This window comes from Lutjanus erythropterus, chromosome 1, assembly GCF_056507025.1.
Source record: "Lutjanus erythropterus isolate fLutEry1 chromosome 1, fLutEry1.hap2, whole genome shotgun sequence".
NCBI classification, from domain to species: domain Eukaryota; kingdom Metazoa; phylum Chordata; class Actinopteri; order Lutjaniformes; family Lutjanidae; genus Lutjanus; species Lutjanus erythropterus.
Window position 1 is genome coordinate 11,238,592 of NC_139317.1, and position 24,689 is coordinate 11,263,280.

At 38.0% G+C, this 24,689-nt stretch overlaps 1 protein-coding gene across 1 annotated transcript; it reads left to right on the forward strand.

Annotated features, from left to right (window-relative positions):
- Positions 1–1,437: 1,437 nt before the first annotated feature.
- On the forward strand, positions 1,438–23,405 carry LOC146332641 (ceroid-lipofuscinosis neuronal protein 6-like). Its single transcript, XM_084741784.1, has 8 exons — positions 1,438–1,617; positions 10,178–10,298; positions 10,396–10,494; positions 12,352–12,540; positions 15,982–16,037; positions 19,001–19,123; positions 22,123–22,408; positions 22,501–23,405. The coding sequence occupies exons 1-7, from the start codon at positions 1,568–1,570 to the stop codon at positions 22,391–22,393; spliced, it is 909 nt and encodes a 302-aa protein (XP_084597910.1). The 5' UTR covers positions 1,438–1,567; the 3' UTR covers positions 22,394–22,408; positions 22,501–23,405.
- The last annotated feature ends 1,284 nt before the right edge of the window (positions 23,406–24,689 follow it).

The window sequence follows — 24,689 nt, forward strand, 5'->3', positions numbered from 1 at the left end:
CTTCTGGTGGCTCCTCAGAGACCACAGATCCTTTCATACGGCTGCTTTCAACTGAGATGCACACAACAGATGGCTGACACAGTCTCACTGGACTAATTGAATCCTCTAATTACAAAACTGTAAATCGAAAAACCATTAGTGCGTGTATGTTTGTTAATTCATAAATAATGAATTCATAGGGAAGCTTATGTTATACTGAAGAGTAAATAAATAAAAATGTTGTGGCAAAGGGTTAATGGGGACGAAAAGTGTTTTCAGTGAAAACAGAGTAAGGTCTGTGGAATAAATGGAAGAACCACCTTTTGATACGTCACAGCAGGATAAGCGCAGGTATAAATAACACAATTAATGATGGCTGAATTCCATTTAGCTGCTTCAGTTTCAGAGTCCTTGTGACTTACTAATACAATGTCATGGTTTACTGAGACGCTTGAATATAACAGAGCCATCACACTGTATTGTTAACACCTGTGCTACACCCAGTCAAAATGTCTGCAGTGAAAAAGCCCTGTTGATTCACTAAGGACAAGTTGTCATCTAATTTTTCTCAAATGTCATTTTTTGTTGGAAAAAAAATCCATTCACCTCTATTGTGTTGGGTGTCAGCAGGAATCCCAGAGATATCTCTTGAGATAACACTTGAGGGCACTAAACTACTGCTTCAACCTTCATGTTTACTATATGGATCTCTATGCCACTGGAATAAGGTACTCGTACTTTACTTGAGTATTTCCATTTTCTGTTACTTTGTACGTTGTAGTTTTTACTCCACTACATTTATTTGATTCCATATTTGAGTCACCAGTTACTTTGCAGACTCACATTATCAATACAAAATAGAACAAATAAATGACGATGCGTTATTATAGGTTAGTAGCAGGCCTGCACAGCAGTATATAAAGTAATTAAACTCCACCCTTACCAGCTGCAACAAATTAATCAATATTTACATAGTAGATGAATCACTAATAATACAACAATATAAAATACATTATTTTGCAATGAGCCATTCTGCATGCGATGAGTACTTGTACTTTTGGTACTTTGAGTAAAGTTTGATGCTCATTTTTTTGTACTTTTACTTTGACTGCAGGACTTTCACTTGTAACTGAGTATTTCTACACTGTTGTATGACTAAGTAAAATAAAAGTAAAAGCAGTGACTGCTTCTGCCTAACTAACTGCCTATTGTTCACTGACACAGATGTTCTCACTTAATTGCCTGATTTGACCTGTTCCGATGCTGCACCTCTTTTCTTTGTCACTGCCACCATTCACTCCGGGGTAATAAATGTATTAATTGAGTGTAATGACCGAGAGGAAAGTGGCACTCAGGTTGAATTTGCCTACAAATCACAGCTCAGGGCTAAATGTGCCCTCAGCTTGGGACGCCTCTTCTGCAGTGTGATTGGTGGACACTGCGGATGGGCGGGAACAAGGCGGCAAGTAGGAAGTGAAGATGAGTTGAGTTGATGATAGAAAGATGTTTACTGCAGTTTAATTCCGTTAACTTTCCATCATTTGGACCACAGGGCAGCTAGACCAACGATACCAACACGGAACTGAAAATGCAGACTGCACGAAAACGTCGAGGCAACAATTCGACAACACAAATTAGGTTTGTACTCTTACTATTAAAGCTAAAGTTATTGTTACCCTAGCCGCTGCATGGTTGTCAGTGAAAGAAAGCAGAGCCGTTCAGAGACTACAAAAACAGTGGGATATTGAGAAACAAACCTCTTTGTAACCCCTTGTTATCAATTAAGGTTCAGAAACCGCTCCGTTGCTTGTTCCTCTCTTGTCTAGAAGGAGAACGTTGATTTGCGAAACTCTCGCGAGATTTGTATACGTTTCTTTATTGTACATGTTGCAGAAACGCACTATGTTTTAAATCCTGGCAACGTTTGGTTAAAATCTGGATATATATGTAGGCACAAAAAACTGTTGGTTAGGGTTATGAAAAGATAATATTTTTCTTTAAAATGAACAATCTCGCGAGATCTGTGGGCGGTCTGGGGTTCCCTTCTAGACGCGACCGCTTGTTCTGCTGCATACGTCCAGGAACTAATATTGGACGCGGCGCGACTATATTTAAAGTCAACGGTTGGACGCGCAAATAAATGCGGATACGCGCCGAGACGCCGTTAATGGCGCGACATAAGAACAGATTCAAAATGTCTCCTCTTTTAGACGAATCCCTACCAATTTATTGTCCTACCCTGTCGCTGTTTGTGATTATTGGACGGGGGTTGACTGCAGAAACACTCGGTTGCATCATGTGACGGGTGTATTAATAGATGCAGTGCTACTGGTGGTTATTCTTACCTTCGACTTGTCTTCAGTCAGTTTTTGGCCTGTTGGCTGCTGTTCCCTAATCACATGATTAAAACAACAAAAGACCATTTTAACAGTCATATTGATTTAAAGTAGTAAATCAAATAAAGTTAACGATGACAAAGGACCCATTCTGTTTAGTTTAGCAGAGCATTTCCAATGAGGCTGCACTCTGACCCTGTTTGACCTGAATAGATCAGAGCCTTAATTAGCATCAATAGTAACACCTGTGTTTACTCTACTCAGAATTTCTGCAGCTCCTTAAAAGTCTTAAAAAGTACCAAATTCCATAATTAATCTTAAAATTTTAGGCCTTACAAGGTCCTAAATATGATTTTGACAGGTCTTAAAGATGGAATGAATTAAGAAGTTAACATTACTTCAGAAAACTGCTTAGCCCGACTAATCGGCCTGATATGGGACTATTGAGGAGATATACAATCAATTTATCCCTTATTTTCTCAGTGTCCCTGTCCACATTTGGTCAGCATATGTAAAGAATGTGTTAAATGTGTTTAATAAAATCTATACTTTTCTGTAATACAGTTATTTGCTTATGAAAACAGCCCTCCAATTTCCTTTGCATAGCCATATTGGTGCAAAGTCCCATAGAAAGTGTTCTGTTTTATTCCATTAAAAAAAAAAAAAAAAAAATCACTATAATGAGTGAATTTTCCCCCTAAAACCAGCACTGGTCTCAAAAGTCCCATATCGGTTCGGCTCTAAACTTAAGTCTCATTTTTAAATGTATTTTGGAAAATTTTGTATTGATCATCATACTGTAACAACTACAAACCAAAACCAACATCGCCTCAACAAGCACTACTGTTTTGCCCATATGGATGTGGAATAGGTCTTAAATTAAATTCATAATGGTCTGAAAAAAAGTCTTAAATTTATCTTGTTTAAACCAGAATCATTGCCTACTATTTCATGCCAACTTGTGGCCTAGTACTTGTGTGGTTAGTGCTGAATGGCATTTTTCCTGAATTATGTTATTTTGGCAGTTAACTCTGGTTAGTTCTGCAGATATGTATTCATATATAAATAACTGAATTCCCTTTGGAAATGAATGGCCTTTCTTCTTGTCCCACTCTGCCTGTGGGTACACAGCTATGCAGCAAGCTAAACATACTGTCAATAAAGGTTAAGGACAACAGTTGGCCTTTGAGATAATAACTGGAAGCAATTGTGAAGCTGTGCAGACAGTACTGACAACACATTGAATGATGTTGGTTTTAAATCAGAAAATGAGATACCATAAACAAGAGTCAGATCAATATCTTGTACTGCACAAAGTAGTCAGCAGGACTACAGTAGCAATCAAACACAAGTATAGAAGATAGCTGTCAAAATAGTAATTCTACTAAATAAAAAGTCACAAAAGGCTGTAATAAAAAGAATACCTTATGACAATACCTTCAAAGGGAACCTGTGGATTAAAGATGACTGTCAGTATACATAGAAAAAAAAATGCATATAGCAACATCAAGTAAACTGCAACTACTGTGGAACTCTGCTCGAATGTTCAAATAAAATTAACTGCAAAAACTAATTGGGACTGGCAGGACAATACTAAAAAAAAAAACTTTACAGAAAATCAAAACGCTTCAAGCTGTTGTGGCAGTGAGAGTGCTCTGGACTACTAGAATAGAGCAAGTCTTGTATAACCTGGAGACAGTGGCCACTTGCCTTGAAGTCTTTGATGGCTCCCAGCTCCAACCAGCAAGGAACAATGCACACACAACACACACAAGCCCTGGCAGAGGCCTTGGGAAAGATTGCATATCTGAATGCACAAATATCTACTGTAAAATCAGTGTACAAAGACAGCACCTGCTCATGTACTTTCTTCCATCTTATTGTGTCACAATCTATCTCAGCAACTGGTACCTTGAAGCATTTTAAGAGAGAATGAAATGCAAAGATATGGAACAAAAATCATTGGCATGGGGATCTATACAATGCATGCAACTATATAATCCAAAATACATATTTTTCCTCTTACCTGTAGTGCTATTTATCCATCTAGTTTGTTTTGGTGTGAGCAGCAGAGTTATTTTTTATCTGAAGAGATATCTGCCTTCTCTCAAATATAATGGAACTAGCTGGTGCTCTGTTTGCAGTGCTCAGAGAACCAAAATATACATTTCAGAAATTCAACAGCAATGTCTTTTTCCAGAAATCATTACCCGGTTTCTGTAGAACATCCACAAACCTTGTTGTGAGGCATGTAGAGACTTTTTCTTTCTCCTGAACTGCACCTGCCAACCCCACACAGAAGGAAGCATGTATCTACTCATGAACAGGAGGTTACAGCTCAGCCCACGAGGACGCCATTATTTATGCAAAACTTTAGCTACTGTCTGTTATGGACAGAGCCATCTGTCCATACTCTGTGTTCCTTCTGTCTGTGCATCTGGATGTTTTCTGAAAACTTATGGATAGGGTTGTCCTGATATCGATACCAGTATTGGAGGATGCCTGATACTGCCAAACACACTCAAAAAACAATAATTAAGCCAAAAACGTGGACTTTATGTATTTTAATTACATGTAAATTTTCCATGTAATTTCGCTACATAAGTTCAAGTTAAAAGATCACATTAAATGCAATGTTTTTCTATCACATATAGTTTATGTAAAAAATAACATTTTTTAAATTAAATTATTTAATTCAAATTTCTACATGTGTTAAGGTGAACTTTTACATACACAGAGTTTATTGAAAATTATATATACAGTTTAGGGAAAATTTCACATAAACTGTATGTGTTGAATAAAGGTTAGGGGAACTTTTACATAAACCTTACGTGTTTATTCAAGCACCCCACAAGCAAGAACAGTTTTTAAAAAGTTTAAACTTTATTCTAAATCCAACATTACATTGCATAGGAAGTCAAGCATACTTGCACAATCAAAGTGAGGAATTGTTCAAATCCAATATTCAATAGTGATGAGTGTGTGGAAATAGCAGGGAAAATATGGCAAACATATCTGTGCACATGCCAGACAAGTGTCCACCTGAATAAATCTGGCCAAGCCCTGGAGGAGGCAGCTCACAGCAGCTCTGGGGCTGCAGAAATGAACAAGAGGAGCTCCACACCCTCACTCACTCACTACTCCAACGGCCTCTGGTTCGTCCTCTTCATCAGCACCTCCTTGGCAATTCTTGTTCTAATCTCTCTCTTAGCTTCCTCACTGTTGACAGTCTAATGTGAAAAAAAGGCCATTATAAAATAACGAAAACATTGTAAGTTAAATACCAAAGGCTTACACTAAAATGCCACTACTAACCAAGTGTGTTGTTGTCCTTGTTGAAGTTGACACACAGACCTCTAATGACACAGTCTCTCTTTACTTCAATGCTGTCCCTCTGAAAAAGAAGGCATATTAAATATGAGTCTCCAATCTTGAATTTAAGACATTTTCCCGAACACTGTTTATAACCAACTTATTCTTAATACAATGATTATGATAGCCAACTTAAAAAAACGGGGGGCAGCACATTTTTGCATACACAAGGTATCTTTCTATTTGAACCATCAGGTTTGATCAGAAATTATGATCTAAAAGAAAAAGAATATACATAGTTGCATTTTAGTTCTGTTCTGGTTAATGTTTTTTTTTTTTTTAACATACTATCCATCAACTTGATGATTGGACAGTTTTGGCTGTTGTCATCCTGCATAATCATGACCAATGCATGGGAAATCAAATTTTGTTGACTGACAGAAGTTTATACATCACTATAATGCCTCTGATGTGTATACATGGGTTCTTTTGTGTCACACAGAACAATATAGTAAGTGATTAAAAACATTTAGCAAATCAAGAAAGAGAACACTGGAAAAATATTCTCTTTCACCTATTTTTTTTTTTTCATGTCTGTGACATTATTGCAGGATCACTTTCACACACTTTTTAATGGACTAAACAAAATGACACGGTACACAGAGAAGGACACAAGCACAGTAGATTGACCAGCTTTTTGGCCTATTAATCATTGAGAATACCCATGCTGATGTCCATACGTTATCCAATGATTTGCGTAAATATATATACGGCTTATAAAGATCAAATAAACAATCTGTTCCTGGACAGATTTTTTGATTAGCTGATGCATTTTCTTAATATTTTTTTTAATTAGCTAAAATCACATACCTGCCATCATAAAATCCTATGGTTAGTTGATTTGGTTTCACACCACAAATGAACCACATCAGAGTCTACTTGGAACCAGACCGACTCATGCCTTTTCAAGCAGTCTCACTCCAATTTTTTGGTCCACACCAATGTTCAAATGACAGCTTTCACAGTAGTTCACATAAACCAAACTAACGAGGCAAATGGACCATGGCCTGTTTTGGTCTTACTCTAAAGTTGTCAAATTAAAGTATCTGTTTTTTGTTTTGTTTTTTGTCTAACATGCAGGTGAATTAAACATTTTAATAACGCTATAGCTTACTATTGCGTATTTTCAGGATGGTTAGTGAAGCAAATTCAAATTATTCCGCCACCTTATTTTACCAGGCTTTGGCTGGTGCTAAATTTGGTCCTTGAATAATACCTTTTCGACTATTACATTATCCATGAGTTTTACATACCCACCAGATCACTTCAGTTGGGGCGCAAACATAATTAAATAACAGTGATGCAAGTTGTGTCATTGTTAGCAAGTTAGCAAGATGAGGGGCGAGTCCGAGCAGCAGGTGCTAATGACAAGTGTTATTTGGCGGGGTTGAGCGACTCAGAAACTCAAGCCGTATTAGTATGTAGTGATAAACCAGCTAGCAGATGCTAACAGACCATGATGCCATGGTGTGGCTATCAACGCAGCCCGAGCGGCCATAAGTTAAGCAGTGCTCTTCACCGTAGGTCCTCTTACTTCACAACGACCCTGACTAGTTTGTATGTAGCCGTTAGCTGGTGGTTAACGAGACAGGAGCCACTTAACTAGTGCTAACGCTAGCACTTGCAAGCAGGACACGATGCAGCTAAAGCAGACACATGCTAACCTAAATTCATCGACCCTTTTACACAGCAAAACAATCACACTGGCTTAGTAAATTATTAAAACAAACTTAAAATTAATACACTAAATAACATCGCCATAGTGTAACACAACAAATGGGAAATTTAAACTTACCCAACCTGCGGCTACTTCGGCGCCATTTTCCCACTCGCTCAGGTAAAAGTATGCCATGCGAAGAGGTCGCAGGGTCGCCAACCGGTCTTCCGGTTTCTGGTGGGTTGCAGCCAGCGTTAAGCACACCGCCACCTACTGTGCTGGAGTGTGACGCACACAGTCGTCTTATAGATCTGGTCACATAAAGGTCACTCGATTTGTTTACATTCAGTTTATACCAAGTAGATTCACACTGTGTTTATCTATTTTCCATAATAAACTTTTGATTTCAATGTGTATATGTTTTCAATAAAGCATCAAGATAATAAAGGATGATGCAAAAATGGCAGCAAATCCAGTCAGGGATGTTCATTTATTCAGATTTGATTAAGTTAATGCAAGCTTTAACATGAACTTTGTTGAAGTGTAACACACAGCTTTCTTATGTGATCTATTAAAATAAAGTTTACTAAGCATATTCACATTATGTTTAATTCTTTTGGGTAAATGAACTTTAAATTTTACATATTTTTACATTTTACATTTTACTTAAAAATATTACTTAATGTTTAATAGAGCCAAAAATCTTTTTTTTTTTTTTGAGTGTATGTTCATATCAGTATCGACAAGTACACCTGTCTATGCACATATCCAATACCAAGTAATTTATTAATCTTGAAACAAGTCCAGCAGCGTCCTGTATCATTTATTCTCTGCATTTTTTATCTGTAATTTTAAAAGCAGTATCAGCTGACATGCAAAGTTTAGGTAGGAAAATCATATGGGAGCATCTGTACTTATGGATACAGACAAAACGGAGCACTAATTTCAGGAGTCATGGGGGCAGTGTAGCCAATAGTTAAGCCAGACACAACCAGAGGACACGACAAAGTGTCCGAAACAATTGGAAATGACGTTTGTCATCAACTAGTTAGTGAAAAGAATTCTCCGTCCACATGTTGTGATGTATTTATTGGCTGCACAGACACCATCTACAATGTTGCCTCCACTTTTGCCTCTTTCTCAAGAGGTACCTTACTACAACTTCCTCTAAGGTTGCCATGTTTGTCATTAGGCTGATTCCAGATTGGATTGAATGGAAAGTAGATGGGGCCAGGCGACCGCAGCAGTCGGCGTTGACAAAAAGCTGCAGTCAAGTCAGACACTTTCCAGCAGACTAAAGAGAATAAACAGAAAGAGACACTAGGATCCTGTTAGGTCACCTGTAGGCTACCTATAGTCTGCACACCACATTCATAACTGAAGAAAGAGCGCACTCTTGATATAGAAGATATCCCCCTTCTGTAACATAAACCCCTTTTCTTTTTTCTGCCTTGTGAAGCACTTTGTAACTGTTTGTTTTATAAGTCATATATAGTATAACCTTTATTATTATCAGCCACAAAATATCTGCTTGTTAGCAGATTAAAACTTCATTGCACAACAAAAGACTAATATATCTAGCTTTAAATATTACAATTACAGCCTACATTGTTTGAAACGGCGTATCTATTTGACATCCATTACTGTCTAGAGCACAAGCCTCTGCTCCATGAGTAGATGCATGCTTCCTTCTGCATGGAGACACGGTTGATGGGTGTAGTTCAGTCAAAAGAAAGTAGAAACTGCTCACACTAGAGTATGTGAATTATCTTACGTCACTGGCTCAGGATTTCTGTGAAAAAACACTGCTTTTTTTTGAGTTTATCAGAGGACTGCAAACCAAGTGCCATCTAGTTACGTTATATTGACAAGTCAACAGAAATCTCCACAGCTGATATCTCCAACACTCTGCAACTTACACCAAAACTATTGTGATAGATAAATAGTACTACAGGTAAGAGAAAAAAATAAGATAATTTTTAATTAAGAAGTTTTGATTTTTGTGTGAACTCTTCCCTTTAATAAGACTGGAGAAATAAGTACCAACTAACAAGCTCCTGAGTTGGGCATAAGGTTTGCAGTCGACCCATGTTTCCGTCTTCAAATGCTGACTGGATATTTGAATGACAGCAGAGAGGCGTTCTGGCTGACATGGAGGTTGACAGCTCTGTTAGTCATCTGCTTCGCTGCTGTTGACAAACAGCCTGTGTACATTTTGCATGACCTGACAGGCAGGGCTGAAGGACCCACGGTGTATTCAGCCGCCCTCAGCCTTTTGTCGTCTCGATACATAAGGTGAACCATAGCGACTGTGTTCAGTGTGCAGCAGGATATTGCACAGCTGTTTGCGGAGCACAGTTTTGAAGAGGTCAGCAAATCCACAGCTGCCGGTGCAGACATCATCTGACTGTGATTTCATCAAGTGCAAGATGAAAAAACAGGAACTCAAAAGTGCATGATGGTATTTATATGCAATTTGCATATTTATTATAGTCTGCTAAAACATACTATATGGACACTTGAGTGCAAATACATACAGAAAGTTAAAAAATTATTAGAAATGCACATCATCTTTATCTCCATCTGACTATTTCTAAGCTAAGTGCTTTGCTATCTTTGCTATCTTAGATTTAAAGTACATAAATAAAAAGCAGCAATGACGACATTGTGTCTGTAAACTGAATTGACTGCAGCAGTAAACACCATAGTAAAGCATACTTTACTACAGTATTCCCAACATGTCTATTAAATGCTCAACCTCTGCGCTGCCCTTTGCTTTTGTAATGTTGCTTTATTACAATGACTCACAGACACTGTAAACGTGTGTTGACAGCACTCCTGGTGGTCTGAAGGAAAACGTGCCGCAGCAGAAAAGGCATCACTTCCACTCTGTTTTGTGGTTCTGTCTGACCCTGCAGAACTGGATACTGGACTTTGGGAGGCCTATCGCCATGGTAAGAAGGCTCATTCAGTCCACACCTCATGCAGTTTTAAATGGCAAAAAACTGATAGCGTCATTAAAAATATGATTCATGTTATCATATATATCAGATCATCCTTCCTCTGGAGTGGTTTCCCCTGAACAAGCCCAGTGCTGGAGACTATTTCCACATGGCCTACAACGTCATAACACCTTTCCTAATGCTCAAGGTAAGTCTGAACATAATAACATGCTTTGGTGATTGTGTGAAGGAGAATAATCCTCTTCTGTCCTATTCAGACTATTCAGTATGAGAAAATAAAGCTACTCCTGCCTGTTATTATGGAAGTCCATGCAGTGCATCCCAGAAAATAACACATTTTAAAATTAGACCCACCGTGGTAGAACAAAACATGTAAGAAGCTCAAATACTAAACAATCAGTAGACACATATAATTGACCCCAGCATAGATAAAAATGCTGCTAGAGGGAAAAAAACAAGTAGAATCTCTCTGCTCTCCTTGGTATTAATATCTGGAATATAGAAAGCATTTGCTTTAAGACCAGCCTTCATGCACTCTGCAGGAAGCTAGATAACCTTCAATGGCTATTAATGAATGATATTTGCTGGTAGATATTAATTATGCAGCTGAAAGCCTCAAAATCCTGATAAGAATCCTAACAAATCTCAGTAATCCATTTCCATCTCAGTCCCATTCTTGATCACTTTGCATGTTGTTAATTCTGACCATGAGTATAATTAAACGGAGCTTGTGATTGATTTCCACACCCAGCCTCGCTCTTTTGGGATTTGATCATTGTTTTATTCTCTGCTAGTAATATAAATTTAAATTCTGTTGCACTTTTGTGTTTGTTTTGAATATATTTATGTTTTATTTAGCTGAATATTACTTCTTGATTCTACAATAATTTCCCCTGGCGGCTCAATAGTTCTGACTCTGTCTGTCAGAGTTGCACATAATTACAAACCGTGTCTCTTTCATGTGAATGTAATCATAATGTAGCTGGATGTGCAAACCTACAGTTCAGTGAGCAGTTTGATTGCCAGTGTCATGCATTATCTAATGTGTTAATGTTAGGCTTAGTGGAGTCCACAGGTACTGTAACTCTAATACGCCTGATTAAATAATACAGACCCCTTTTGGTTTAATTTTGCCACAGTTCACATTAGATGTCAGGGATCGATGCTAACTTTAAACACTGGTCCCATGGACTAGCATGCCCCTAAATTTGGCTGCCAAAGTACATTTTGGGCCAAATGTAAACTTGTAAATACAAGTTAATGCAACTTAATATGGCTTTCCGTAACTGTGTTGTCCACCTCTCACATGAATTGTGACATGGTGTTTCTCGAATGAAAATGAGTTAGACTTCTAAGCTAAAAGTGTAAGTTTTTGTTGCGGTTTCGATTTTTTTCATAGTCAGCCTTTTGTGTTTCTGCTTCTTCTGTTCACAGTTTGATTAGGATAAATAAACCAATACTTAAGTAGTCCTGACATATCGGTGTTAACAAATTAACTTTTTAAAATGTGAGCATCTACCAGCCACTAATGGATAAATGTTCAAATTCACCAGCCATTCAATAGTAAATCATTATTTTGTGTGAAATCTGCCACTCACATATTTTACCAGCATTTGACTTTTGGTTTGTGTAATTTTCCCTCTGTGGTTGGCAAAAGCTCGCAGTATGGGGATAAAACATGGTGGCAACACAGTGGCTACAGGCCATGATTAATATGAAACCTTGGAAAGCAAAATTGCTTTAGCAAAATTTTGTGTTTTGTTTTTTCAAAAGCTAAATTGACCTTTGACACAAAGTAATAACGATACCCAAAGTGAGTAACCTGCTTTTTAAGGCACATCGGTGAAGTTCTTACACAAAGACACATCACCGACAAGAGCTGCAGAAAATAAAGAAAAGGATAGATGTGAAACATCAGAAATAAAGCATACATTATACACATTTGTATTGTAATTTAAACTAGCAGTGGATAATTTCTTGGTTACAAAAAGTAAAAAGTTGGTATAATGTAAACAATAATGTGAGTGTTGCTGCTCCGTTACAGTTGATTGAGCGCAGTCCCAAGGCGCTGCCTCGCTCGGCGGTCTACCTCTGCATCATCACTTTTGTTATGGGAGCCAGCATCCACCTGGTGGGAGACTCCATCAACCACCGGCTCATCCTGAGTGGCTACCAGCTCCACCTGTCAGTCAGAGAAAACCCCATCATCAAAGACCTCAAACCTGCCTCGCTGGTAACTATCTGTGTCGTTTAAGTAATGTAGGGTTATATTCCATATAGAGCCCTACACTAATTGTCAACATTTTGTCAGATTTCCTTTATGTTTATTACCGCCTGTCATAATATCGGCTCGTTGCTTGCCTTAACTCTCCAGAGACAGTTCAGTGACTTCAAAGAAATGAGTTTTCCCTGTGATGCAAACTGACAACACAACACGTCTGTATTTTGACACTTGTTTGATCCAGGGGTTTTCTGTCCCGCTGTGTCGATGTGCAGCTTATTTTTCCCCTTTGCTTCTTCACCGCTATCACATCATTTTTTTTGCCATCCTGATTCCTGGGCTAAACATCGTACTTTTGACAATGACGTGGTTGTCAGCAAGACATTAGAGACTGATCTATGTATGGCGTATCTAGGGCAGAGTACAAGGAGGCAGGACTATTATAGAATATAGGGTAGCTATTTTATGTTTGTTACATATTATGAGTTTAGCCCTGAAGGTTGTTGTCCTGATGATGTCTAGCAGTGAGCAGTCCAGCCAAAGAACATGAGTGACTCAGTTTACATGCACAAAAGCAGAAATCAGGTGAAGGACAGAAATGTTTGAAATCTTTGGAACAAGACCATCACATTTTACACATATTGAATGTGAATGTTACATAAGAAATCTGTTTAGGAATGTGATGCAGAAGCTGGAACAGAGTTTTTTTTTGTTTTGTCGTTGTTCAGAACATTTTGACTGACAGCTCATGTAGCGAGAGAATAGACAGTTTTTGTCTTTGCACTGTGCACTTTATGTTGTGATGTTTTATTCATCAGTGAAAACGGACGTATTTAAACTTATTATAGTTTCAGGTCAGTTTTAGTCAGACTTTGTGTTCAATTGTTTTTTGTTCTCTCAAGCAGGTTTATTGAGTTTTTTTGAGAGGACACAGCAATAACAAAAAGCTCTAGCAAAACACAGGCCTGCACAATCAGTATTAATAATAACTGGAAAAATATAATGGAAAGAAAATAAAAACCCCCATGAATGTGATGCATAAGTGGTCTTTAGAGAAAATAAATTATTAAATAAAACCCCAAATTTATGAAATCAAAGCTAAGATGACAAATTATGACAATTACACCATCATAAGCAAGTGCTGAAGCCACTGTGGAATTGGAAAAGCAGAGGTATGGAGTCCATATCTTCATGAATTTGGAAGGAGGTTTGTCATTTCGTTTGTAATTTTTTTGTCATATCCGTAACATGAAGATATTATATCTTGCAGCGTATGTAAGGACGTTGTACAATCTGCTACAGCTAGTGCAAACAGTTGACACAAAGATGCGCAGTTACAAGAAATAAAGTGTTTTAGCAGAAAGCAAAACTCATTTGAAATATTTTTCTAAGTTAACTTTGAGTTGGCAGAGCATTGATTAAAATGTAAAACTTTTAAAGTAATTGATTAGCACATTCATTGTAAATTGTTTGTAGATATGGGACTTAGTTTGACCCTGAATGTTGTTGTCTTAATGATGTCTAGTAGTTGTTGAGTAGCCCATAATATTAGGGACTGTTTACATGCAAAAAAGCAGAAATCAGGTGAAGTTCAGACATAAAAAAACATGTTTAGATGTGGTACATGTGGTAAGCTGATTACTCTGAAACCAACATTTACATGTAATCTGATTTCTGTCCTACTCTTTACCATTTCTTGGGAACAAGACTGTCATATTTTACGTGAATTGAATGTGAATGAAACATAAGAAATCTGTTTAGGCATGTGATGCAGGAGAAGAAGAGAGGTTTTTTTGGTTTGTAAACCCACTGACACCATCACAACAGACGTGTCAGGCCTGTGAGGTGTCCTTACGTTCAGGGACCTTTGAATCATCGGTTGAAGGTAGCGTACATGTCTTTCAGTTCAAGTTTGTCAGGTCAGGGAATAATGTGCATCCATCTGAGGGAATGTGCTTTGATGCTGTTTAATTTAGGTTGTGTGAATTCAAACCAGCTGTTCAGTTGTCTAAATAACTGCAAAGCAAATTTATAGACCCTCGCCAATTTGAAGCTGAAGAGCTTTAAAAGGTTTGCAGGTCTGTGTGCACCCGTAGTACTTTCATATGCACTGATGCTTGTGGAAAAGCAATGCTCGTTTGTAATGTATCCTTTTCTCGGTTAATTATGAGTAGGCAGGGCATTGAAAATGTTGAAATTAATTGAGTAGCGCATTAATAATTCATAAAATAAGATACCGAGTAGGAAAGTGCACAAAGTCAAGAGGTTTGGCAAGTGCTTAAAATGAGATTCAAACATCAAACCAACACAAAGTATCTTCAGCTGCTTAAGATATTAACTAATTTCCTGTTGTGATGCTGAGAAGATCATCAGGGCGCCCAAAACATCTCTACAGGGTATTTTCCACCGGAGGGTCCGTGTAAGAACCTACAGCATCATCAGAAGCAACCACAGCTCCTCCAACACAGGTTTTCACGCTTATGTCCTCTGGCAGAAGGTACAGAAGTATGAAACACAGAAGCCACAGGCTGAGGGACAGTTTTTATCCTCAGGCTATCAGACTGATTAGTCATTTAATCAGACATTTACTCGCTCCCTGCATATTGATTTTGCACAGATATCTAGTCATCTGATACTGTATGTTTTATATTGTACATGTTGTTCTCTGGATACTTTGTTTACTACATACAAGGAATTTGGTGTGGTAGATTGTGCAGAAGAAGAAACAAAAAATGCTAAAAATATAAATAAAGATTAAGGCAAGTACTGCGAGTCACAAACAGCAAGATAAATGGAAAATAAGAATAGAAAGCGTCAAGATAAAAATATATAAAATGTAAGCAGTAGAAACAATATGAACACAATTTAAATGAGCAAATTTATATTCTTATGTTTTAGATTTTTCAGTTTTTATACCTTGCGTTTCCTTGTTTGAACGGAATTCAGATATGAAGGCAAAAGAAGAGTTTAATTGTGAAGGAAAATTTGTTTTTAACTTTGAATATGACGATAAATTCTATGACATTGACTTGACTTTAATAGTGGCGGACAATGCTGACTAACATGTTGGTGTTCAACTGGACTGAGATCTGAATGTGAAGGCCATCTCATGATTCACATCATGTTCAAACCATTCAGGTCCCCCTCGTGGGCTTCGCAGAACCATCTGCATGTGTTCAGTCTGCATGTGCGTTTTCACTCATTTATTCAGGGATTTTCATCTTAATTTGCCACCAGTCACATGTTAATCAAGTATGTGATTCAAACCTAATGCCATAATAAAGTGTAAATCATACTAGAACTGTAGGTGGCACTGTTGCATTAGTGCTGGAGTGATCCACAGTGCTTCCCTACCAATGCAGAGTAACATACAGTATATTGTGACTTTAAAACATGCCTGTAAATGTAATAGGTTTGTAGTAATGTTTCATACTTTTTGTGCTTCCTTCACAGATCGACTCCTTTGAGCTGCTGTATTATTATGATGAACAGCTGGGGCACTTAATGTGGTATGTGTTTATGAGAATTATTAGTGCATTCTGCATATACATGGAGTTGGGAAATGACTGGAATGTAGCAGAAATCAGGATTTGAATGCTTTGAACGCACACAGATGCAGGAAACCAATTTAAGACTAAAAGCTTGATCACAGTGGAGGCCACAAGAACTGCAGCCTGTTATCAGTTGCAGGATTGTGTGGCTATTTTTCATCTCAATACGAAACTGATTTTTGACAGCGCTGGCTAGAAAATCAATCTAACTACATGCAGGAACAGAGGGGCAGAATCAAAGAAAATTGGTCTAATAAAGGGGTTTATTTTGGGAAAAAAATGGTTTACAAATTTGGTGGAAGGGGGTTCGTTATGAGCAGTAAGATGAAAAGGTACATCTCTCCTTCTCTTTCCCCTGAACCTGTAGTTTTCTGTCTCAATCAGCTGATAAAACCCTGCATTATGTTGTCACTCTTGCATTGATAGAATTGCAGTTTGCCTTGGATGATACTGCCGTGTTGTGTGTGTGTGTGTGTGTGTGTGTGTGTATGTGTGGTTTGTTTATTGTCCCTCCTGACAGTTCACACAGACTGAGGCTGCAAAGCAAACTGCCATAAAATCCTGGAGCAACGCTGTACACTGTACAGGTGTTTTCTTTTCTATCACACGAGTGCTCTCGGAAATCTAAGATGATACAGTTCATCGAGATAGTGCCTCAAAATAAATTCTAATTTAATTAATTAAAAGTTTACTACAATGTTCCTAGTTTGATAATGTTCATGGACTTTTGTTGTATATCATATCCCTCTCCCCCTCACCTTCCTTCAACTCAGGCAAAAATGCATCAAATAACCTAATCTATAGATTTTCTGGGGCTTATTGGCAGAATATGGGAGTAATGGTAAATAATATGCATAAGTATGTTTTCATTAGTGTATAATCACCTGAAAATAAGAACTGTTGCGTATAGAATGAGCCATTTATATTTAAAGAGGGAGCAGGTCCTCTTTTATGGAGGCCGCCATGTTGTTCTGCCATGTTTCTACAGTAGTTCAGAACAGACAGGGCCTTTCACGTGCCTCATGGCCATTGTAGTTTCTCTTACACACTTGGAACGGGAGAGTGAGGGGAACAGTGTTCATTTGGCTGCAGTTTTTTTTTAATTTAATGATTTATTTTACCTTTATTTAACCAGACAAGTCATTTAAAAACAAATTCTTAGTTACAGTGGCTGCCTGGCAAAGAGCAAGAGCCTCTTATCAGGGTATCATAAGTTAAAAAACAGCAACACACACAACAAGCATTACATGAAAGACATACAGTGTAAAACACATCTATGGGCAGGTGGCTAACACACAACTTGCTGCATGTATATGCAGCCTTGTTGTTGCTGTGCTCCCTGATGCTGCTAACAACTGTAGATGACAGGCACAGCAACAAACAGCAAAAAATAAAGCAGGAAACAGCAAAAAGGCAAACAGGCAAGCAACAAAACGACAGGAAACGCAACAACAAGACTGATAAGATAGATCCTGTTATCACAAAGTAAAAACATGCTGCCAACAGTGCTGTCTGTTGGTCACAAACAATGATAAGACTGTTTCTAAACTTTGGCATTTCTGCACAGCCATCTGTTGCTGTACACTACGATCTGACTAGTTCTAAAGGATGCTCGTATGAAAGCAGCAACACTGTGTGCATCAAGCCTCTGCCCTGCAGGGACCAAGCTCGATTCACCTTTCATTGCCTGAATTGATTGGTTTCCTGACTGAAGTGTTTTCAGCACCAGAGTGTGAGAAGAAAGAGCAGGAGGTCTGCAGTTTCTGCGGCTGTGGATAGTCGAGGGCTCGACCGGCAACTAGTGAATCATTCTCTGTACTATTGTTGTTATATCGCACCCTCTTACCAAAGACAGACTAGACAGACTGTCGGCTTTTAGTTATCGTAATCCACGGTTGGGTTCTGGGCTGTGATGAACAATTAATTTAATTAACAATTAATCTGCTGATTTTTTTTTTCAATTAATGGTTTAGTTTTTGAAACTTCTTCTTTTTCTTCAAATGTCACTTAGGAGGAAAAGACATAGTTGGGCATGTTTCACTGTTTTTACTTTAAAAAGGACTAAAACAATTATTTTGTAATTGACAGTGTTGTATTTTTTGTTAGTTCAGTGAATAATCATTTCAACCCTTGAACCCTTTATTTTGCTGTACAATGTTCCTATGGTTACCTGCACTTTGATTACTGATTCTGAACAGTGAATGCTGAGTGTTTCAAGGGTACTGATATGATGAGGTGAACTGAAAATAGCAAACTGGAACATTTTCTGTGGTTATGGCAGAATATGTATTAAGATAAGGTTGTCAAAAGCACTGATACTTTTTCAATGCCACATTGTTTAAAACAATACAATACAAACATTTGATACTATCAATAGTATCAAAGCTATTTAAAAAAAATGGTCTAACTACTCATTCAAGACCTCAGTTCCGGTTTCCTGTCTGAAATCTGGCCTGCAATGTAGAAAATACAGTGTTCAGTGACATTTTATTTACTGGCATTTTGTGCAGGTTGTTAATTTCACTCACATATTGTTTTTTTCTTTGTACTAGCATTGCATCAAAGTTTAAAATCCTGGTATCGTGACAACCCTATCCACAGACATCAGTACAAACTTTATCTTCAGAGTGAAAAGAAATTGTTCAGTTTCTCAGGGTTTGTTAAATGTGTTGTGGCTGACCTGTTGCCTTGTCAGATTTGTGCTGGATTTCTGGGCCTTGAGCTGAGTGGAAAAGAGTCCTTTATTTATTTACTTATTATTTGGTAACAGAGTTTTAACCATGTGTGTATAATCAGTTGGATAAAACATGCTGTACCTCGTAGCTTAATGTCACATGTTCCATCATCCCTTTACAAAGAAATATTGAATCTGGCTTGGCTCAGTACACTCTGCACTTTCTGCCTCTTGTTCTCTCTTCCAGGTACATTCCTTTCTTCATCATTCTGTTCATCTACTTCACCGGCTGCTTCACCAAGGCCAAAGAACACAAGATGATTCCCATCTCAGGTTGGCTGTTGCTGGGACCCAGCGCCCTCTATTATTGGTCAGTCGCCTTCTCACGTCTCTAAAAAAAGTAGTTTGTTCTTTGTGAATGCCCGAAGCAAGTGTTTTATGAAAGGAGAAAAAAGACTTACACATAGTCATCAGCGCCAACCTTTGCTTTACAGTAGCCTGAATGAAGCTATAAAGGAACACTCAGACCTAATGATGGTTTTTAGTATATCGAGAGTTTAAACGTGGCGTCCTTGTCCATTATATAAGAAGTGCTACTCTCTGTGATGACTTCAGCTTAGCTCTTATCAAAAATAGCAATTGGAAGTCAGTGAGATGAAGAAAAGAGTGAATGAGTGGCATGAAAAAATTCAGAAGGCTCCATTTTCCACCTGGTGCAGTTGTCATTTTGATGCCCAGTTTATGTAGGTAGCAAATGTACTTGCACCCATCTGTGCCCCCGTGGGTGTGCTGGTTCTTATATAAGGTGTGGTTAGTTGCATTGTTTTTGCATTGTGGCAGCAGAAAGCGATTGCACCACTGACCAGCAAAACCTGGTCGAAAGGCAGTGGCACAGTATTTTCCTGTTATTTAACGAGTGTACTGTTCAGATAATAAGAAGCGCCTACATGTCCAGCTTCACAACACTCTGCTTCAAGGGCTCTGCAATTAATCCACAGGTCATAAAAATTAACCTTCTGATTAATAGCTGGTGGGTTGCAGGTGCGTGAAATAAGACAGTAGGTCTATTTATGCACAGCGGCTGTAACTTCACTGATTGTTTAAATCCGACAGCATCATCTGTATCTAATGTTAGTTGATGTTCTGTGTTCTTCTACACGTCCAAAAGTTCTCTTACATAGCCGAGGTTCATCAGCTGAAACTGTTTGGAGTAAAGCAGCGGTATAAATCCTGACTTCCATCAGAGCTAAATTATTTCTTCGAGAGTTTCCTCTGTCTTGTCAAGTTTAGAACTACAGTTTTTAGTGCTTAAATAGTAACAATATTGGCTGCACTGATGTTCCAGCTCACACGTAAGCAAAACTGAAAACAGCCTCTAATCATTAAATCATCATTTAAATTAGGTTGGGCAACGCAAGCTTTCCAGCTGATTTTCTTTACTGTGTGTTATATTGGTGTCTGACTGTTTTCTTTAATGTTTTACTTTAACAAGGCTAAATTCAATAATAAAAGTAGTATTGTGTCATTGTGCGCTGTAATTTCACAGCAGTCATCCTTCTGTGCCGTGGATTGCGCATAAAAGTACACACAGTGTGTGTACTATGAGGATGATGATCCTATTTTACTCAACTGCAACCCATCTGTAATTATTCGTAATGTTAATTTTAATGACCCCACCCTGCTGACCTGTGGAATCAGTACAAGTGGATCAGTCTTTTAACATTCCTGTTCACCTCTCCAACTTACTGACTCTGTCTTTTAAATAGCAGTGCACCAGAGGCAGGCACATCTGACTCTTAAAGGAAATGTTTGATTCGTGTTATGCCCAAAACACAACTATGATAAATTACAAGTATATACAACCTCCTTGTACCTCCCTTTGTGCCCAGATGTGTTACATCGGGCTCAGGAACAGTCAGGGTTGGACCCAAATGCAGAGGAGAGCAGTTCAAAAGGAAATTTATTAAACCAAAGACCAACAAAAAGGCTTACATGAATAATGCAGGTGAGAGTCCAAAATCCAGGCAGGAGAAGAAGAAAACCAAAGAAAACCAAACCTAACCCTAACCAAAAAAAAGCACGAGCAACCAGAACAACAGGAAACACTGACAAGACGAGTATGAACCAACAACAACAGAGGACAAGACACAGGATTAAATACACTAGGGAGGGGAGGACAACAAGGCACAGGTGAGGGCAGTCAAAGACAGGTGAAAATAATTGGTGATCAAAAAGAGCGAAAACAGACAAAGACAGGAAGTAAAACCAAAACACATGAGGGAGGAACAGAAACTACCAAAATAAAACAGGAAATAACCAAACAAAATCCAAAACCATGACAAGATGAAATGCTGTTTAAATAGTAAAGTGGAGTTGGACGGTTCATAAATGCATGTGCAATGTTCAAAACCTGATGTTTTAGAGGAAACCATGCAGTTCAGATACAGGCTGCAATGATGGTAGCAACAAAAGTAGAGGAAGAACAACATAAGCAGCTTTTTAAATATAAAAGATACAGTTCACTATCACTATCATGAGACACATGAAACCTTTCAGTGGGCCCCATCTGGCCCCCAGGCCACATTTTGCTCACATCAATATGTCATCTAGTTCATCTAAATAGAGCCTAAAAATATGAGATATATATATAATAGAGAATAAATGGATAATTAAAAAAAATGTTACAATGAGATAAAGATGTGAGAATTCACAGAATTAACAGAGTTAATAAACATCAAACCCAGTTATTCTGTGGTCCAAGCCACATTTTTAAATGCAGCATTTAAAGAGGAATTTTTACATGCACACTTTATGTGGTCCAAACTATTTTTAGATTGAACTGCTGCCTGGCTTAGAGATAGTATAAAGTGTGCGGCGGCATTTTCAGACAGAGCGTTTCCTTATTCTGTCAGAGGACTGACAGTAATGAGGAGTGTCATATTGTTATGTTCACAACAGCTTGGTGTTCCGTACATAATTATACAATGAAAATGTGACCACGCAAATTTTAATCTCTGTGTTTATTGGCCAGAACAAGTTGAATGTTTTTGAAGGATGCAATTTGTATTTCACAAAATTAGTAGGACCATGAGATCAAAACGAGCTCTGTTACCTCCATCTTCGCTTCGTGCAGAAATTAAAATTGAGGACAGCAACGTTGATGGCTGACACGAACCTAAAAAATGTAACTGAAAATGTGATGAGAATATTTTCATTGTAAAACAGATTTAGTCTAAAGTTTCCTGTAACAATATGTACAGCAGCGTACAGTTATTAATGTGTCAGTTTGTTCTATTTGCACTATAATTAAATGTTAATATTTCTCTCCAAGTTTCTGACACCTCTGCCTTATTCTTTAATTTCTTTAAGGTATTTGGTCACCGAGGGACAAATTACTGAACTTTTCCTCCTCACCTTCCTTGCCATGGTTGCCATGGTGATCCATCAACAGCGTAAGGGCCTCAGCCCAGACAGCAACGGCCTGTTCCTGTTCTATAGTTTCAGTGTTACTGTGCTGCTGGTGGCAGTGTGGGTGGCCTGTCTGTGGAACGACCCGGTGCTACGCAACAAGTACCCCGGACTCATTTACGTGCCTGAACCCTGGTCCTACTACACCTTGCATATCAAGAGGAACCACTGAAATACACCCGTCCAGGTCTGTGTACTTCTGTTCTTGAAGAACAGATATTTCTGAAGGCACTGCGTTTGTATGAACTGACTGATGAATATGTTTTCTTTCTTCTGCAGTTTTCCTGTGACGGAGATCGCGGCTGCGCTGATGATGATCGATGAAACTTGTTGAGTTGCAAGAACCCGATTGTTAAACACGAGGTTCTGCTGGGTTCAGTCATACGTTCAGACGAGGATTTGTCTCCTCTGTTTCTATATTGATAGACGCAGACGTTAAAGGAATAGTTCAGGGTTTTTTTTGTTTATATTTTGTTTATATGAGATACATAGTCAGTCAGCACATTCACAGTCAGCAAACTGTATTTTAGCCACCTAAAGAAATCAACATCAATTAAAGTGTATGCAATATTTTTAATATGTTCACTAGTGTCAGACAACCTTTTCTGATGGGAAACCGGCCTTATAGAAGCTAAATATTGCTCTCTCTAAACTAGGGCTGCCCCCGACTAAAGTGATTTTCCTTGTTGACTGTTAATCAGTTAGTTCAAACCAGTGATTGACTAGTTGTTGCACAAATAAGATATTAATTATTTACATATATATTTATGGGGAACAAATGAGCCGCCTGTTAAATACTAATGAACAAACATTTTGTTAAGTTATTTAAGTTGTTGTTTTTTTTTCTGTGACTAATGGATAAATGAAAAGTGAAAAAGTGGGTGAAATTCATAATTTTACCTCGCAGGACACAGGAGTCGCTGGTCTACTGCTGCCTCAATCAGTTAGTTTGTTCCTGTTATTGTGTGACTTGTGCATTTTAAAAGTTTAGTTTGGATTCACCAACAGAGACAGCAGAAGATCTGTTGCTGTTTGACAGCAAGATAAACCAGGGAAAATATTCAAAATACAGTGTACACTTGAATTAATACTGACTTTTTTTTATATGAACCCTTTTTCAGGTGGCTAAAATACACAGCAGTGTGTTTAGCTTCCATGCTGGTACTCCTCTCTGTCTCTAAACTGGAGGTGTGTTGACCAGCATCTACTGGAGGAAATATATTGATTATCTGAGTAACTCATGCAGCCCCAGTTCAGATTATCCAAACTTTAACAGGCCGAGGTTGTGATGTTTGGAGAAACATTGCTCCATGTGTCTGACCCTAGTAATTAATCAAATTACCACAAAGTAATTGCCACTCAGACAACCTGGAGCCTCCGGGGCTACTGAGGTTTGAGACCTTGGGGCACTTTGCTCCTTGCTCGCTTTGCAGGTTCGGTATTCCAGCCTTTAAAGAACACAGAGTAGCTGCAGCTGTTCTCACCACTTGACAGGAAATTTGATAGACTGACTGCCTCTTAACCAGCCAAGGGAATGACAAGTTGAATATACAGTACGTACGGTATATTCACTGAAAAACAAGGAACACATCTTACCTTGTGTAACCTCACCAAAGAATCCAATCAATCAATGGCTAAAGGCTGCGAGGTTGATGTTTAATAACTCAGAAGAAAAAAGTGTTCAATAAATGGAGTGTCACTTACGGCTGCTCCTGTCAAGAAAGAAAAGACGACGAAGGTGGCAGTCATTCTTGACTCATTTTCTAAACACAAAGGTATTAAAAAGAATAATATAAAATTGAAGTTCCACATCACTTATCAAGCAAGACGCACAAACTTCAATATCAACAACAATTCAGATACAAAAGAATAAAAAGATATCAATATGCATTCTCCCAAAAAAACAACAACAGCTGCCTACAATAATAAAAAGCCAAAAAAACATTTTAAAAACAGGATAAAAGAGAATATTAAAATAAGAACAAAGTCTGAAGATAACATGGCTGAGCAGTATTATATAAAGAACAGAGTGTGCTGGATAGTCAGAAAGGCAAATCTATAAAATTATTTTTTGAAGCAAATAGAAAATGAAATGGAGGACTTATCCAAAGCTATCATTAAAAAAAAAAAAATCTCTCAGGTATTTAAAGTTTTAGCTCATTCATTTAGACATGAGAGCTGTGAACTGCTGTATTATATTTCCATATATAATGCAGCCTTATTGACAATTTACACTCACTGACAACATATTGTTCTTTATTGCCATGACGTGTGTGAATAATGTACAATGTACATGTACACTCGCTTTTACATTTTTTTTCAAGGACGGGCAAGGAAACGTGAGCAGATGAGTTTCAAGTACAAATGAATTTTTTTTTTATAAGAACAGAAGTTGACTGATAAATTGTTACTTTGCTGATTTCTACTTTTACATGTTGAATCGACAGCTTTGCCTTCAGAGTTACTGT

Bases quoted from the DNA above. Each gene is read 5' to 3' on its own strand.
- LOC146332641 (XM_084741784.1), top strand. From the start codon at position 1,568: ATGCAGACTGCACGAAAACGTCGAGGCAACAATTCGACAACACAAATT. The intron at 12,541-15,981 runs GTAACTATCTGT...CTTCCTTCACAG, and splicing joins ACCTCAAACCTGCCTCGCTG to ATCGACTCCTTTGAGCTGCT. The intron at 16,038-19,000 runs GTATGTGTTTAT...TCTCTCTTCCAG, and splicing joins CAGCTGGGGCACTTAATGTG to GTACATTCCTTTCTTCATCA.